An 18422-nucleotide genomic window follows, 5' to 3' on the forward strand; every position below is an offset into this window, starting at 1 on the left:
CCTTATGGCAGAAAGTGAAGAGGAGCTAAAAAGCCTCTTGATGAAAGTGAAAGAGGAGAGTGAAAAAGTTGGCTTAAAGCTCAACGTTCAGAAAACTAAGATCATGATCTCCAGTCCCTTCACTTCATGGAAAATAGATGGGGAAACAGTGTCAGACTTTATTTTTGGGGGCTCCAAAATCACTGCAGATGGTGACTGCAGCCATGAAATTAGAAGATGCTTACTCATTGGAAGAAAAGTTATGACCAACCTAGATAGCATATTCAAAAGCAGAGACATTACTTTGCCGACTAAGGTCCATCTAGTCAAGGCTATGGTTTTTCCAGTGGTCATGTATGGATGTGAGAGTTGGACTGTGAAGAAGGCTGAGCGCCGAAGAATTGATGCGTTTGAACCGTGGTGTTGGAGAAGACTCTTGAGAGTCCCTTGGACTGCAAGGAGATCCAACCAGTCCATTCTGAAGGAGATCAGCCCTGGGATTTCTTTGGAAGGAATGATGCTAAAGCTGAAACTCCAGTACTTTGGCCACCTCATGCAAAGAGTTGACTCATTGGAAAAGACTCTGATGCTGGGAGGGATTGGGGGCAGGAGGAGAAGGGGACGACCCAGGATGAGATGGCTGGATGGCATCACTGACTCGATGGACGTGAGTCTGAGTGAACTCCGGGAGATGGTGATGGACAGGGAACAAGGCCTGGGACACAAAACATTGTGCTCAGTCGTGTCCAACATTTGTGACCCTGTGGACTGTAGCCCACCAGGCTCCTCCATCCATGGGATTCTCCAGGCAAGAATACTGGAGCGGGTTGCCATTTCCTTCTCCAGGGGATCTTCCCAACCCAGGGCCTGAACCCAGGTCTCCTGCACTGCAGGCAGGTTCTTTACCGATTGAGCTACCAGGGAAGTCCCTAAGTAGCTTTTAGTAAATATTGAGAGTGAGTAAGTCTCACGTTTCCAGTTTCCCAGCCCCCTCCCCACCCCCCCGTTCATAACTGCTAGGGAAAATACATTTGCTAACACAGTCAATGCAACTTGATGTTAACACCCCCAAGGGTATCCAGCCGATTGTCCAGTTGTGGTAAATGAGAGCACTGGGTGAACTGCGCTTAGTCTGAGGCTCTGACTGACCCTCAGTGTAGATGGTGTTGGAGGCAGGTGAGCCCCAAGGGATCTTGAGACTCTTGTCCTCTCCAATAAATGCACCAGGAAAATGCCAACCAAATGGCTGGTTTGGGGTTTTAAGAACACCCTGTTTGTAACTGCTTCCTTGATTAATGCTGTGCTTTTTTTCTCTTTCCAATTAGATATTTATCTTCGAAAACAACATCTACTACTGCGCGCACGTCGGGAAGCAGGCCATCCGCGTGGTCTCCACTGGGAAGGAAGGCGTGATTTACAACGGCCTCAGCGACTGGCTGTACGAAGGTACGCGGGGGGCGGGGGTGCGATCCTACGGTCGTGGCTGCTGCTGCTTCATGGCGGTTCGTGGTGGTGATGTGGACTCTGTCAATTAAGCTCCGGTTTCTGGAGCTTCAGCTAAATTCCAAAGAGCCTGTGGAGCCCCGGGGAGCAGCAGGCGGCCGGCTGGAGTCTGCAGTGTCGGTCTCTCACCTGGTGGCCAGGTGTGCTGGGCACCTGCCAGCCTGTGCCGTGCTGGGGGTGACTCCAGAACAGGCAGGGTCCAGACTCCAAGGTCCCCTGCTCCCTTTCCAAGAGGCAGAGCGCCTGGTTCCGCCTGGGAAAGACGTCAGAGGGTAACCCCCCCAGGTCAGGGTGACGTGCTGGCCTGCGTGCATCCATCCACCTCGCTGGACGTTTCCTGCTACTGGGTGCCAGCAGACTCCGGCAGTGAGCGTTACTGAATCTCTGAAATCCGAGTGAGCAGCTCTCTTCTGAAGCATTTGTCATCCATCTCTGGGCTGATGAGAACTTTGCTGTGACGCTAACGGTCGTGTATTGATTGCTGCTAGCTGCCAGGCATCACGCTAAGTGCTTTGGTGCCTGTTAGCACCTCATGTCACCTGCCGTAGTCCAGGCTGCTGTGAAACCAATAGGCCACAGTCTGGGCGGCTTGAGCACCTTCTGTCTATTTCACACGGTCCAAGATCAGGGCTCCAGCAGCACTGATGTCTGGTGAGGGCTCTCTTCCTGGCTTGCAGACGGCCGCCTTCTCCCTGTGTCCTCACAGGATGGGGGTACAGGGGGAGAAGGAAGGAGGGAGCAAGTTCTGGCCCCTTCATCCTGCTGGTGGAGCACTCAGCGCATCATGGAGGCTCCAAAGGCCCCGCCTCCAGACGCCATCACTGCGGGGATTCGGTTCCACGGGAATTTTGTGAGGTCACAGACACCCCATCCATGGCACCCTCAAGAGCACATTCTGAGATGAGCATGTCACAGATGTTTCACTGCGGAGGCAGTGGTGAGGGTAGGTCATCTGCCCGAGTTGGCACGAGGTCAGGGAGATGCTCTGGGGGGGTGTCACTGTTCAGCTGCAGGACTGCCCCTCCTGGAAATGCAGGTATGGACGGGCACCAGGCTGATAGACAGCTGGTACCCATCTCGACCTTCCTGCCTGAGAACCCATGATCACAGCAGGAGTCCACTGTGCTGGGCTGGAGCGGGGGCTCTGGGATGCCTGGGCGTGACCAAGCCCGGAAGATCTCGTTTCATTGGTGTGATGAATCCCTTAATCTGGGCTCTGCATTGCAGCAGTTTTTATATCCTGAAGAACAGAGCACAGGGACATATATGCTCAGTCCCACGTCCCACTGGAATCTCACTAAAGCCACTGAGGCTCAAGGTTCTGTGACTGGGTTTCCATGTTTTTCATTGAGATGGAAGTCTTTGACAGTTAAATGCGCAGTTCCAAGGCTGCGGTTCGATGGGCTTACTAACATGCACTGTGCAACCCCACCAAGATGTTAGAACGTGGGACTTCCCTGGCAGTCCAGCAGTTAAGGATGCACTCTGCCCTCCCGGGGGTGCAGGTTCGGTCCCTGTTGGAGAACTGAGATCCCACATGCAGCGTGGCACAGCCGAAAAATAAAACTAAACAGTAAGAATAGTAAAATAATTTCTGAAAGGAAATCCTTTAAAAGACACAGAACACTCCCCATCTCAGAAGGTCCTCCCTGCCAAGCCCCTGGTAGGCCACCATGGTCCTGATTCTGTGCAGCTGGCTTCCTGGCTAAACGCTGGAATGCTCATCACGACCGTCCCCCTCCCTGGGGTCTCCCCAGAAGCCCCATGTTTATTCCATCGTGGTCACCACTGCTCAGAGCAGCCATGAGTCTGGTTCTGAGCTGCACTCCAGGCCCCAGGAGAACCGACCTTGAGGTTTCATTGGGCGCACCTGAGGGTGTCACTGGACGAAACAGACAGTGTCCACCATGCTTCTGCTGTCCTGCAACAGACAGCCTTACAGGTGGCAGAGGGATCAGGGAAATAACCCCATGGCCCCCAGAGAGGGGAGGGGGCACTGGGGTCCCAGTAGCAAGGGCCTCGACCCACTCCAGGAATAATCTTCTTTAAAACTCCATCACCAGGAAATTGAGAATATCTTTTTTAGTATCTCCCTAATAAAAAAAAAAAACTCATTTTCTTGCAATTCAAGGTAAGCTTCTGCTTGAACAAATTGGTTGAAAAGAAATGTTTCTTTAGGGCATTTACAGGGAATTGTGCTGGTGTGATAACAGGGCCCCCATATTCTAAATCAATCATGGTTGATGTACAGCTTAGTCTGCTGAGTGCTGTTCCCTGGAAGGTTATATACACTGATGCTTAGACTCCTGGAGCCTGCAAGGAATCTCAGCTCCTTTTTAATAATGGGAAGTTAAACTCTGAAGGCTGCCTTTTTCTCGTCTGTGAGTTAACTGCTTCACCTCCAAATGCTCCTTTTAAAAAACGGTAGGGGGTAAGATTAGAGGAAAAAATACCCTGAAAGCGTTTGCAAGGTGCCTGACTCACTCAGAGATGTTAGTTCTGAGAAGCAGAGCTTACGTAAACCCTGAGCCACTCCATGGCCCTTAGGCTTGTTGGCAGTCAGATGCCACACTGATTTGTTTTGTTTCCCAGAAAGGATCTTTTGAACATGTTGAACATTTCAGAATATCAAGGGCTGAGGAAGAGGAGGAGGAGATGCGGGGGCTGCCAGGAGCCCCCATCCCTCAAGTTGAGGTTTACACGCACTCCGTGGGAACCCCCCAACTCACTGAAGCAGCCCCCACACCGGGCAACATGCCCTCAAGGCCGTCTGTGACATCGGAGCACGAGCCTCACTGACTGCGCAGACTCCCACCCTCACGGCAGCCACGCACTTATCTTGATGAGCGAAGTGCATATTTTATTCTTCTGGGCAAATGTCCTGCAGTTACATAGCATGTTGGTTTTAATATGAGGTTAAAGATGACTTAAAAGTGTCCTAGAACTCCTTCAAGGTTTACCAAGGTCCAGTTGGGCTTCCCTGGTGGTTCAGATGGTAAAGAGTCTGCCTGCAAATGGGGGAGACCTGGGTTTGATCCCTGAGTCAGGAAGATGCCCTGGAGAAGGGAATGGCAACCCACTCCAGTGTTCTTGCCTGGAGAAGTCCATGGACGAGGAGCCTGGCAGCCTACAGTCCACGAGTTTGCAGAGTTGGACATGACTGAACAACTAACACTTTCACTTCCACTTCAAAGTTGGTTACCCAAAAACTAACGGCGTATTCAGTTTAGAGAACGCAGAAAGGGAGATTCTGTTAAGAATTTGTACTTTCATGCAAGTCTTAGAGATTCTGCAAAGCTCCTAATATGTAAGCTTATGAGCAAAGGGCTGGATTGTCCACATTTTTATGAAAGGTTCGTGGTTTCCAGTGTTACAGAGATGGTTGTATTTTCCAGTCGATACTGTTTATATTATTCCCATTTTGATCGTTGCCATCATATACGTGAGGTGTGGTGGGCTTCCCAGGTGGCGCAGTGGCAAAGAAGCTGGCTGCCAGTGCAGAAGACGTAAGAGATGTGGGCTTGATCCCTGGGTCGGGAGGATCCCCTGGAGGAAGAAATGGAAACCCACTCCAGTACTTTTGCCTGGAGAATCCCAGGGACAGAGGAGGCTAGAGGGCTCCGGTCCATGGGGTCGCAAAGGTCAGACACGACTGAGCGACTGACACTGCTGCTACCGTAGTGGTACAGCACAGATGTTTCGGCCAATAATTTTTCAATAATGAAACTTTAAGTCATTACCTGTTTTGCTGTCTTATGAGACAGCCGTACCTCTGTTGCCGAGGCAGTCAGATGCGCGTGTGTGTGAGTGTGTGTATGTGTGTACGTGTGTGCATGTGTTTGCGTGTGCTGTTTAGTCGCTCGGTCGTATCTCTTTGCGACCCCGTGGACTATAGCCCACCAGGCTTCTGTGTCCATGGGATTTCCCAGACGAGAATACGGAATGGCTTGCCATGCCCTCCTCTGGTGGATCTTCCCAACCCAGGGGTCGAACCCACGCCCCTTGCACCTCCTGTGTTGGCAGGTGGATTCTCCAGGAGACGGGGAGTTGACTGGGGAAATGGCTCACGCGGGAAGAAATGTCATGACCAGACTGTGGAGCTCCCTGGGGTGGTTTTGAAAATGTGCACTTTCCACGGGAAATATGTTCCTGTAAAGAATTCTTCCTGAATCACCCTGGGCACCCCAATCTTTCCAGATTCCCTAAAATGAAATTCTAAGTCATAGTTCCCATGGAATGTGCCTTTGTCTTGGACTAAACTTGTGGTTTATTCCATGCTTGGTGAGCGGTGTGTGCGTGTGCTGACCTGTATACCTAAGCTCCCATGTCCCCTGCCCGAGCTCTGTACTTGTCATCAGTGGATCAAGCCTGTGGGGTCCACCGTGGCCACAGGTTCCAGCGGACAGCCCTCGCCCGGGACTGTCAGATGCAGGTAGAGGACGTGCACACCAGGTGTTTATCAGCAAGAAAGTATCTCTGATGCCTCTCGCACTGTTGTTAAGCCACCTCCCCACCCGTACACATTTTGATCCTGATATTTTGCAAAGCTCATGGAGCCACTCTGAATGTACATTCTTGATTGATTCTTCCAATGCTAACATCTCTGAAGTACCTGGATCCGGTCATTAGCAGACTGCATCCCGGTGGTAGACTCACCCGTGGAGCCTCATTCTGGCTGGACTGATAGTTTTAGAGACAGTTGCACGGCCTGGAGTTCAGTGGGCTGAGAGTCATGTTCACTTCTGCATGCTCTTATTCGGACCATGGACTTGAGGCTCTTTGGATGTGGTTGTTGGTTACTTCTCCGATTTACCTGATGGGAATTCTTGGTCAGACCAGGAAATCTCCCAGAAAATTGTCTGCAGCTTGTGGTGGGCTTTACAAAGCCCTCCCGTGTGCGAGCGGCAGAGCTGGGGGGGAGGGCAGGGTCTTTGCAGCCACCGTGCCTGCCTTTGAATCACAGCTTCACCACGTAAAAGCACCGTGAACCAGAATGAGATTTGAACTCTTTGGGTCTGTTTTCTTATCTGCAAGACAAACATGAACACCATCTAGGTTCCCTCAGGTCATCATGGAAATTAAGTGGACTGATATGCTTACAATTCTTAGAACAGAGCCTGGGACTAGTGAACCGCAGCTGCTGCTGTTGAAGCTACTGTTATTCTTTATCTTGGAATTTTACAAAACCAGTGGCTTCTCTGCTGGCTCAGATGGTAAAGAATCTGCCTGCAATGCAGGAGACTCAGGTTTGATATCCGGGTCGGGAAGATCCCCTGGAAAAGGCAACTCACTCCAATATTCTGGCCTGGAGACTCCCATGGACAGAGGAGCCTGGCGGGCTACAGTCCATGGGGTCACAAAGGGTCGGACGCGGCTGAGTGACTGACACTTTCACTTTTCCAAAACTAGTCACATAGCAGGTACACACCTCTCTCGTCTGGCGTCGTCAGCACCAGAAGCGTGAACGCGTGGTCCATTCTCCAGCATCAGTGTTGAGAACCACTGAGCTGTTCACTCGTGTCTCCATATGTCTATGGAGGAAGCGCAGGCTTCCTCTTCCCCTGGAGAGGATGTCTGTGCAGATACTAGCATCGCCCTGGAAACTTCTCTCTGCATCGGCATCCTTGAGCTGGAGGCGTGGCCCCCTCGCCTGACAGCCATTCACCCTTGAGCACCACGGTCGTGTCACGCGGTAAAGAGTGTGCTTCAGGGTGGCTTGTAGATACTACATAGTTAAAAATTCATATTGCAGTTCGCTTCTGAAGAGGGACACGGGCATGAAGGTGATGATGAGAATACCAGAATTTAACCAGCCTCCAGGGGAGCCCCTGACCGGGGAGGCACTGCCTGGAGCAGCGGGAGCACCGGGTGGCAGGCGGCAGACCTCTAGTCCAGTAAGTCAGCGCTTTCAGAGTGTGGAGTAAAATGAGCGTTCTTCCTGGGTAGCCCCGTCTCCAGCTCCATGAAGTAGTGGTGACCTTGACTCAGGCAGCAGAGGCTCTTACCTTGTAGAAAGACACAGAAGAGGCCACAGCTGTTGAGTGGGGACCCTCGGGTCTGGTGTGGGGCTGGACGAGATGCATCGGTGTTGGCTCGTTGCTTCTGTGCTCTCTCTGACCCCCGGTGAGACGTCCTCCTGTTTCCCTGTAAACGTCAGTGCAAGGACAGGGGTCCAAGGCTGGGAGTAAGACTGTCAGGCCCGTGAGGAGAAGCTGCCGGCCAGGCCGCATCCAGCTGGCCCCCAAGGCTCCCCTTGCCCTCGGGGCAAGTCCAGCCTCATCTGGATCCTCCGCTTCCTTCTCCGCCTTTGAGTCCCGTCAAACCCACCCCTGCCCACACGCCTCCCCACCGGGATGGTCCCTACACACAGCCACGCTCCCCCATCCTCACCATGCGGCCCCAGCTCCAGGGTTCAGGTGCAGGGTCCCAGACTGCCCCCAAGGGACCTCAGCTGACCTCCTTTTTCCCACTACCATCAGAGCTTCCGCATCCTTCCTTCAGCAAAAATAGCAGGCTGATCACTGAAGAGCCCCGGGAACAGTTAATCTCACTGTAACGATGAGCTTCACTCTTTTTATCCCCAAAGGAGGCAGGAGAGGTGTTGGGAATGGAGACAATCCCCTTACTCAGGACCGAGGGGCGAGGAGGGGGCTTCACTCCAGACCCCCTGCTAATAATACTACCAGTCGGGGCTGGCCTGCGGCAGGTGTACTCACTCTCACCCACTGCCTCTTCCATGGCTCGCCCGACACGACTAAACAGGAACAAACTTCCTGCCGCAGCCGCAGAAACTTGGGCTCAGAAGCGTTGCGTGAGTTCTCTGCGGTCACACAGCCAGTAAGTGGTTCCAACTTGGCCTCCTCACCACACGCCCATCGTGTATAAAAAGCTGCATGAACTTCTTGCGGATTAAAAATAGGCCTGATGGGTGCCCGAGGGGTGAGCGGACCACCCATCACCTCAGCAAGGCCCGCTCGCACCTCTGACACCCCCAGCTCTGCACCAGGCGCTTCTCGGCGTAGGTGTGAGGGCCCCAGGGCCTGCGGGTACGTCCCTGAGCTGCCACGCTGCCACCGGTGCCCTTGAGGCAGTCACGTACGTCTGACCTTCAGGTTCATCATCTGAAAATGAAGAGCTTGGATACCTTCCCCAAAGGTTTAGCGTGAGGCTGGATGACAGCACATCCGTGCGGGCAAGGCGGAACCATGTGGGCATGGCAGGACGTGTCATCACAGCATGTCACCTCCGGGCTGTGAAATGTCCTGGGAGGATCCACCTCCCGCCCGGCTGCTGGCGGACGTGGCAGGGTCTCAGATGGCCATGTGCCCAGGGTCGGACGAGTGTCTTCCACAGAGGGGCAGAGGTGTTTGCAAGGTGAATGTCAGACCCGAGCCCCCCAGAGCGTGGCACCCCCAGAGCACGCAGCTGAGTGCAGGGGAAGGGTCTGGAAAGCAGTCTGGATTTCTCCCGAGAGAAGCCCGCAGAGGCGTCCTTGCCCGTCATCCCCCTCGTCTTGCTTCTTGGGTCCCCCCCGCTCTGAGTGCCGGGGTGACCGTAGCTGCGGTCTGTAGTCACTGTTGCATCTTCCTGCCTCCCGGAAGCATGTAGGCGGGAGTTGCCATGGAAACTGTGTGATGACCGGACCATCCAGTCATGAGGATGGGGCGTCAGCCTGGGGCATCTCGGGGCGGACCACTGGCTCCACTGGAAAGGTGACGCGGCCCGAGCTGGGGTGAGACCGCGGTGCCGACCAAGGAAGGAGTGGCATTCTGTCCAGGACGTCAGGCCCAGGAGGCCGGGCCCGGACCAGGGTCCGGCGACAAAATCAGCAAATGCTGGAACTCCCGATCGGGAATTTCCCCCAAGTTCAGCGCTGAGGGCAGGGCCCTGACCTGGGCTTTGCAGCCCAGTGTCCCCCCTGTACTGAAATAAACCCGGTCAGAGAAGCGGGAGAGGATGCCGAGGTCAGGTTGGGAAACTCCGAAAACAACCCACAGGGACTTCCTCAGGGGTCCGGCAGTGAAGACGTCACGCGTCCACTGCAGCAGGTCCAGGTCCGATCCCTGGTCAGGGAACTAAGATCCTGCAGGCCGTGTGGTGTGGCAAACAAGTAATAATTTTTTAAAAAACAGAAAACAAGTCAGCAAAGCAAACCAGGCACCCGCTCTAGGATTCACAGCAGGAGAATCGCTTGTGCCTAGCATGGGGCGGAGGTGGGCCAGTCTGCTCCCCGAGCTCACCCAGGGGCACAGGCTGCGGGCCCTGCCCTCCCGCCTGGCAGCAGGCCCCGCCCAGCCCAGCATGGATGGGGACGGAGGCACTGTGCTCGGACTGGAAGTGACTCGGCTGGGCGGCCCTGCTCACCACTCGGTCGCCAGGACCAGGGCCCAGGACGCGGTGCTGGCAGCCAGCCAGAGGCGGGAGAGGCCTGCACAGTGGAGACCCCACCCTGCAGATTCCACGGCGGGGCTGCAGACCCCAGATCTGGAATCAGCAGGAGAGGAACTCCTGCAGGGTCGGGGGGCCCCTGAGGGTCCGTGAGAAGACTGAGCAACAGGTTTAGGGGCAGCGGGGGGGTGCAGGTAGTGGTTGCAAGACTGCTGCGGCTGCCATCCCCCAGACGCCAGGCGTGGGGGCGTTGGGGTGGACTCTGGGTGAGGGCGGCTTGGCCTGCCCGAGCACTCGCGAAGACGGTAGTGAGTCACTGCGGGTAGCAACGGCATGTCCCCCTCGTTGGACCACTCAAGAGACAGCTAGGGGTGTAAACTTTTGTTGTTGCAAACTCACCTTGCCTTCGTGACCATGCGCTTCAGTCACGTCCGATTTTTTACAACCCTGAGAACTGTAGGCTCCCCCGTCCATGGGATTCTCCGGCAAAAATACCAGAGTGGGTGGCCATTTCCTCCCCCAGGGGATCTTCCCGGCCCGGGGACTGAACCGGCGTCTCCTGCCCTGGCAGGCGGGTTCTTTACCGCTAGCGCCACCTGGGAAGCAAACTCACCTTGTTTCACACTTTACGGCTGGTAGCCGAGGGGCGTCAGCCAAATCGCTAGCTGGTAGGTCTCATCTCCCGTGAAAGGTTTGTCAGTGACACGCGAGCCTGTGATCAGCGCTCTTCTCCGCGTCTCCTTGGAGTCCTTTAAATTAACGGCTGTGTTTCCCACTGAGCAGCCCCCAACGGCAGGGGAGAGACCCCAGGACCGGCAGGCCCCCTGGAGCTGGCCATCGAGTGACACCGTTGGGTTTACTGCAAGCCCCCGGCTCACAGAGTCAGAAGCCGAGTCTGCCCTTCATAGTCCTGCCTGGGCCTTGTGGGTCCCTGATTGTTCTAATTCAGCATGAAGCAAAAATCAGGAAAAGGAGAACTGTGAGGGGAAAACGTTCTCTCCACGTGTGGGAAGAATTCCCGCTGGTCTTGAGAAATGTTTCTCACAATTAATTACCTAATCCTGAAAGACTGATAAATAATACACAATGCTCAGTGGTTAGGCTTTTAAAGCTCTTTAATTATGCATCGACTGTGGGATTGAGACCCACACATCTCCATCTTTTGGTTGTGGAATTTAATGAGACTCGGGTATCGCTGGCTGAAATCTTGACGCTCCCGGACACCCCGGTTTCTTTTAGTCTTTTTTGCTTCCTAAAATCTGGTAAGGACTTGAGACCCTTTGCCCCACTGTCGAGAGTCTTGTTAATGTCAGTGTTCCACCGAAAGGCAGACAGCAGATGCTTGAAGGAAGACATGTGAGGCTGCGTGCTTGCCTGTGCTCTACATGTCTCCTGGGCCCAGAGGCCAGGGTCCCGCCCCCACCCTCTCCCACCGAACCCGCGTCCTGGCCTCTTTGCGCTTAGTTCTTTCTCGCTGCTCTGCAGGCGTCACGGGATGGACCAGATAGCGCTGCCCGCCTCCCTCAGCTGTGTTTTCATACTTAAACGTCGGGGGGAGCGCTCAGTGTGCCGGCGTGAAGTCTGTACGCACACGAGGTGACTTTGCGATGTGCTGTCTACCTGTCCTTGGCTTTCCTGGGTGGGTGTCAGGAGGAAAAAGCCCCGACTGTAGACAGCGGGGTGGGGGGCCCAGCACAGGGCACCCCGCCCTCCGCCCCGTTCTGCCCCCCACCCCCCGCAGGACACGCATGCGCTCGGAATTCATCCGGCGTTCTCATCTGCTTCTCCGCGGGGAGGGGCCTGCCTGCCTTCCTGGGACCCCCTCTTTCTTTCTATACAACCTGCGTTTTCAGCGTAATTTTTCTCTTTGCTCGGGCTGGGTTTGGGGAGGTTTGGGGGGCAGGACGGGGGTGAGATGGCAGCTCAGCTTCTCCACGTCAGAGCCCCCTGGACATGGAGACACAGCCTTGTCACTGTTACTGTTAAGTCGCTCAGTCGTGTCCGAGTCTCTGCGACCCCATGGACTGTAGCCCACCAGGCTCCTCTGTCCATGGGATTCTCCAGGCAAGGATACTGGAGCGGGCTGCCATGCCCTTGTCACGGATCCCATGAATGAGGGCTGGTGCCTGGAAGGAGATCCAGGCCGTAGGTCTCAGGTCAGTCACACCTTCCTACTCGGTCTCCCAGCAGAGGGAGAGGCCATTTCTCCGTCACCATTGTGGGGTCAGGGTGCCCCAAAGTGACTCCTGCACTGGCCAGAGGGCAGACACACAGGCCCACGTCTCTACTGCACAGACTTATGGCTCCAAGCCCCGAAGCAAGTACGGGCGGAGTCTGGGGCCTCGAGTCTCCAGCATCTGCCCCGCCCTGGGCTCCTGCGGACGGGTGGGCCCCTCCCCAGAACACGGCGCCTTCCTCCCAAGGCCACAACTTGTCCATTCACTGAAAATGGGCCCCAGGCCTGGGAACCGCCGGGTGCCAGCCGTCCCCAAAGAGCAGATGAACGTGCAGGCCTTAATGGAGAACTCCCGTCCGGCACCTTGTTCTTGCCGCAGGAGTTCGAGCATATGGTGCTTGCTTTATTAATAGAAAAACCCACAGCCGTGGGGACACGAGCCCAGAAAGTGTTGGGATTTTAAACAGATGTTCCTGGGAAGGGGCCCAGCCTTCCTGGAGGTCACGGGGTCACATCTGCCTGGCCCTCGGAACCAAACCACTGGGCCACAAGGTTCTAGAACCTTATGTTTTCGGTTCTTCTAAGCGTCCGAATGACTGTCCCCCATCGCACAGCTTCTGCTGAGGGTTGGATCTCTCCCCAAGTCTCTGTGCCTGTGTGCCCACCCAGGTGTGAGGCGTATGAAGAATCTGCAGGTAACAAAACTGATTCCACACAGAGGCTGCATGGACACCTAGCCCGGCCCACCCTCTCCACTGGTTCTAGAACAATAAGCCCCACCTCTCCCGTGGGCCCAGAACTGACCCATCTCCAGGGAACCTGGGGCTGGTGACCCGCAACGTGACAGGGGGTGGACGTGGGCCCTCCCCTGGGAGCCAGCACAGAGCAGCCCCACCGGGAAGCCAGGATGCACCGTGTGAAGCGGCCTCCAGGGACCAACCGTGCATTCTGCACCAGGCTCCACAGACCCCCATGGGACGAGGCTGCACTGGGCCCCAGGCTTGCCTTCGTATAGAGTTGAATCACACCCTTGCCTCGGGGTGCTTGTCTCCAGCACCATTCAGACACTGGCAGAGTGACCCGTTCTGGTTGAAGACCGCAGACCCATCAGAAAACCAAGCAATCGCTAACCCATTAACTGATTTATGGAATCCAGAGCTGATTCCTTAAAACATTTGTCCCCAGTTGCCTTCTCTCGGGACGTTATCAGTACCTGGTCCCCGATCTCCCTTCCAGTTTCTGTCTTTTGCGATCTACTGCTGAGTTGAGATCCTGCAAGATGTGAGCCCACATACGCTTGTCCTGAGGGGGAGATTCTTGAAATAGCTGGGGAACGCTGACGGTTAGAAAATCCACGGCCGCCCCTCCACATCGTGACACCAGCTGGTAAAGTCGGGGGACATTCTGGGCCCTTCCTCCCAGCTCTGGCAAGGAAAGTGCTCACTCCCGTGAGCCGGGCATGGATGGCGGGCGGGGCAGGCAGTACCCTCCCGTGTGGGCACCGTGGCCACTTCCACTCAGATATTCAGCGCTTCCAGCCTCTGGCCTCTCCACCTCCTCGCATGGAGGCGGCTCTGGGCCCTAAGGGGTTGGGGTCAAAGCCCCAGAACTGAAGGACAGAGGCACAGACCTCAGTGCCTGGGGACTCTCCCGGAAGCCCCCAGATGGCCCCCCACGTTCCTGGGCTGATGAAGGGTTCAGCAGACTCTTCAGGGAGCACAGAGCACTGTGCCTTGGTGGCCATGCAGGCAAAAGAGTGAAAGGATGAAAGGGGGAAAGGGGGAAAGGGTGAAAGGATGAAAGCCCAAAATGAGAACCGGTCCCCAGTGGTCACAGCCGAGGTTTGCAGAAGACCAGGTGGGGCAGGGGGCTCGCCAGCTGCTCTCCTCTCAGGCTGAGCCACGCACGTCTCTTTCTATGCACTCGAGCTTTATATAAGTAATTTTGTTTCATCGCAACATTTAACTGAGACTGGAAAGTCATCATTAAGGGGACATAAAGCTGAAGGAGGAATGGAAAACTCTGTAAAAGAGACCTTTCAGGCTGCGGGGGAGACGGCCTTCTGGGATAATGGGCCTTTATTGACTCTGATGTTTTAGGAACAGGGAAGAGGAACTCATTACTCCCACACTGCGATCTCCCAAAGCAGAGGATGCTAAAATAGATGAGGCTCAGCCAGGGATGCAGAGTGTGTGAGAGAGGAGAGAGGCAGAGACAGAGAGAGAAACTCAGAGACAGAGCGAAGCAGAGACTTTCGGTTCAGTTCGGTCGCTCTGCCGTGTCCGACTCTTTGCGACGCTGTGGACTGCAGCACGCCAGGCTTCCCTGTCCATCACAGACTCCCAGAGCTTACTCAGACTCCAAGAGAGAGACTTTACCAAAAGAAAAAGAAGAGATTTAACAAAAGCTGGAGGACTTTCCTTGCCCTCGGTGTGTCTGTCTCCTTTCGGCACGGCTGGAGTGCTGAAACACTGCCCTTCACGCGGGACAGTGACAAGGGGAGCCGCTGGGGTGCTTCTATGCAACAGGAGGGTTTGCAGCTGGTCATCAGGGGGCCCATCAGGGGCCTTGGGCGTCCGCCCCACCGGAACAGCTTCTTAACAGTTTCTTCCTCAAAAGTCTCCAGCCCCTGGAAATGCATTCGGTGTCTATTTTCCCCTGGAATGAAAAAAGGAGGATGGGAGAACTGAGGCAACCTATCAGTGTTTGGAGAAGCTGCAAATTAGCAGCCAGCAAGGTTATAATGAACATTTGAGCGATTGCGGCTGTGGAATAAAAATCAAGTCCAGACTCCTGCCTGTCTCAGACATGAGTACGCGGGGGGTGGACGCTGCCCCCTGGTGGCCAGCGCAGGCATGGCGGGTCCGCTGTCCCCGGGCTCAGGTGCTGAATTGTGGGGGTTGTCAGACCACCGGGATGGTGATGTGTGTGCAGTGAGTAATATGCAAGTCACAGGGCTCTGGTTAGCCAGGGAGGCTGCGGGTGGCAAGGGAAAAGCTCTTTCCACCTCCTGGCTTGACGCTGGCCGATTTCTTGTTTAAACTCCCCCCCCCCATTTAATTCCGCTCTCAGCACCTCGGATAAAATATTTAGTGGCAGGAAAAAGGCTGCAGATGCAGGCGAGAATAAATAAGATTGCCCGTATTTAGAATGAGGCCATTTATTTCCAAGTGCAGATCTATCAGGCATGTTATTTATGTCTTTTGCAATTTTCCAGGACCCAGATTTCTCCAGACGCTTTGATTTTTTCCCCAGTCGACACAGCAGTGGGGGTGCAGGTGGCAGGCACTTATTAACAGTGAGAACACACAGGGCCTGTGTTTCAGGAGCGATTCCAAACCCTGTCTCAACTGCCTGCACTGTTTTGATCTGCTTCTTGTCATCCCATCCAGAGATGACAGCCGTAATGCTGACATGAGTCAGGCAGATGGAGCCTTCAAGGCAGAGACAGCTCGAGGTGCCGGACAGCACAGGGCGGGCAGGGGAGACAGCCGGAGGCTCAGCGCCGGGTTGGCAGGGCGCTGGCGGCATTGGGACGAGCTGTGGACCAGGAATCAGGACCAGAGCCAGCCCCACCCTCTGCCCTTTTGTGAGCCTGCGAAACAGCCCCGTCTCCTTCTCACGGCAGTGCCCCCTCCACACACCCCAAGACCAGAATCCACTCAAGGCTCTGGCAGGCCCTTGGGGTGAACCGCCACTGCCCGTGGGTCTCAGCTTTCTCCTCTGTGAAGTGGAGTCACAGGAGCGTGGTTGCAAGCTTGGCAGTAGGGTGCTCACGGTGAGCGTTGGGTTCTTCGTGGGACAGAGGACACACCTGCCCTGCCCGTCTCACCAGGTCACGGCTCAGCACACACAGGCCCGTTAGTCCCAGAGCCTGGGTGCCGGCTGGTTGTGACTGGAGTCCTTCCTGAGGCATTCATCTAGGCCAGAAGCCGCGGCCGACTGGGAGAAAGTGAGCTCAGACCCACGTGAGCACGGCCGTGAGACGCGGGGAACCTTAGACGGGTCAGAACCTGAGGACTAGGGCGACGTGAGGAGCTGGGACCTCTCTTCACGGGGAGGCACCTCCCCTCCAGGCTCCAAGGGCACCATGTGGGGAAGGCAGCTGGAGGCGAGCCACTCCGTAGGGTTGGGAAGCCTGAGGCCCTGTCCCTCAACCAGGAGAGAAGCCCCCCAGCCCCTGGGAGAAAGGGGAGCCCTGTGTGTGCAGTGAGTATGCAGCCCTGGTGGATTCTGCCTTCTCTTCACGGCATTTGACGGCCCGTCCAGTGGGGGCTTGTTGACAAAACCTCTCCTGTGTGAGACCCTCCCAACCCCAGAAGGACTAGCACACTCCTCTCAGGCTTCTGGAACCTTCTCCCTGGGGTCATTTTATCCACAGAGAGACTCTGGCAGTCCCTTGCTTTGGACCACACTTGGCCAAAGATGATTAGGGAAAACAAAGCAGAATTCACTTGATTTTTCACTTCTGTATGCTGTTTGGATTTTGGCAAGGGGAGAATTAACTCATGGTGACTTGCTTTTCACTCTAAAGAGAAGCTGACATTTTTTGCCAGCTACTGAGCAAGTTTGAGAAGATTCATTTGAAATACTGCTGACCCTACAAAACAGGACTAAGATATACCTTATCTCAGAAGAGCACTCCACTGGAGGATGGGGTCTCCCTTGGGAGCACTTCTCTGACTCGGGGGGAAGCGCCTCGTCGCTGGAGTTCTGTCTCCTGACCCCGATTATTCCCAGGGCCCACGGGGCCTCACGCTCCCTCCTGCATTTACAGCCATGCAGGAGGCTGGCCAGGGACAAGTGCGCTGGAAGAAGTCAGTGGGCAGGGTGCCCTGGAGCCATCACCACCTCTCCCGGAGCAGGCACTTGTTGTCCGTGTTGCCTGCCTGGCGCAGGGACCCTGGGGAGTCCGATGCCGACCTCAGGCCCTCGGAAGAGCTGCTCTTTAATTGGCCTCGACTCACTTCATCTCCATTTGCCTTCCGGGGCTGTCTGCCTTAGAGCACAGATATTTGCATTTCACCCCATCAGTTGGCTAAAGTAAGACCTGCAGTTGTCAAGGTGGAGCCGACTGTCCAGTGAGATGGGTGTCGTGGGAAGACTGCCTCCCCCAGTTAGCCGCTGCCCGAGCTGGAGCAGGTTAACCCCGTGCAGGAGCCTCAGCGGCCTCCTCTGCGGTAACTGCGGCAAAGAGCAGGCTAAGCGTGCAGCGCCAGCTCCCAGGCATGGGTCAGGCTCTGGCTGAGTTACAGCTGTTGTTACTTGTCCCCTGGCTCCCGGAAAATGCCAGACCTATAACAAAGAGAAGGGTTTCAATTTCACCTCTCTGACCCTGGGTGTTGGAGACCCTCCAGAAGCAGCCCTGTTAGCACGGCCATCACGGAAGGGGCCAGGGTGCTCAAGGCCCAGGGGTGGGGGACGGGGCAGCTGTCACCCTGGTGAGTCTGCACACCCTGCGGGGAGGCCTCATGGCTGTAGGCAGGGCTGATGCTGGCCCTGATGCAGGCACCACTGGCCGGTGCCCTGGGTGGACGGACCCGTGTCCAAGACTCCCAGCCTCAGGATGGCCCTGAGCAGCTTCAGGTCGAGGCCAAACGTGGTCCTGAGTCCAGCACCGGCTCCGGTTGGTGCTGCCCAACACCCCCATCATCAGTCCAGTGTCAGAATGAGTGTGAACAGGCAGGGGGACCCTCAGTTGACAGCTGTTTGCTGGCCTAAGGGGTCTTCTGAAAAGGGGAGGTGCCTGGAACCCAAAGCCCCCTCCTTCCACTTTCTGGAGGTGTCGGCAGGCGTGAAAAGCCATGGACATGGGTGGTGGGGAGCCTGACTCACGTGAAGCACAGGCAGGGTGGGGTCCCAGGGCAGGCGCAGCCCAGAGCCCCCTCCTCACCTCCTCAGTGTCCCCGCCTGTCCTGCCCACACCATGCTCCTTGTGGCTAGGGCCCAGAGGGGACTGTCCCCAACATTCTCAGCAGCGAGCGCCCCCTGGAGCCGCTGTGCCTGGGGGCGGGGAGGGGCCCTGGGCCGGGGACACTCTCCCTCCTCACGTGGCTCACAGTGGGGCCGCGCTGAACTCTCCCGTCTCCCAGGTGAGGAAAGGGGAGCAGGACCAGAAGGGCTTGGTCCAGGCCCACTGGCCGGTGCCCTGGGTGGACGGACCCATCTCCAAGACTCCCAGCCTCAGGATGGCCCTGAGCAGCGTCAGGTCGAAGCCAAACGTGGTCCTGGGACATCCTGGGGGTGAGATCAGGTGGGGACAGGGGAGGGTTAGGGACTGTGGCTCTGCCGTCTCCTGTCCATCCTGAAGGCATCACCGCGGCACCTGTGACTGGACCAATGGTGACGGTACCTGCGATGACTGTGCCCATGGTGA

At 55.8% G+C, this 18422-nt stretch overlaps 2 protein-coding genes across 4 annotated transcripts in view; both read left to right on the top strand.

Moving 5' to 3' along the window:
* The window catches only part of DPP6 (dipeptidyl peptidase like 6), a 966644-nt gene that overhangs the window by 845975 nt on the left and 102247 nt on the right, over positions 1–18422 (top strand). For all 3 annotated transcript variants that reach the window (XM_040260134.1, XM_040260132.1, XM_040260133.1), the window contains exon 8: positions 1305–1425. In XM_040260134.1, the coding sequence (XP_040116068.1) occupies positions 1305–1425 (121 nt within the window). The remainder of the gene's footprint in view (positions 1–1304; positions 1426–18422) is intronic.
* LOC120877755 (protein dpy-30 homolog) overlaps positions 5765–18422 on the top strand; it is a 20307-nt gene continuing 7649 nt past the window's right edge. The window contains exons 1-2 of the mRNA XM_040260135.1: positions 5765–5778; positions 10371–10373. The gene's annotated coding sequence lies outside the window, so the exon portion shown is untranslated. The remainder of the gene's footprint in view (positions 5779–10370; positions 10374–18422) is intronic.

This window comes from Oryx dammah, unplaced genomic scaffold, assembly GCF_014754425.2.
Source record: "Oryx dammah isolate SB20612 unplaced genomic scaffold, SCBI_Odam_1.1 HiC_scaffold_18, whole genome shotgun sequence".
Classification (NCBI taxonomy): Eukaryota; Metazoa; Chordata; class Mammalia; order Artiodactyla; family Bovidae; genus Oryx; species Oryx dammah.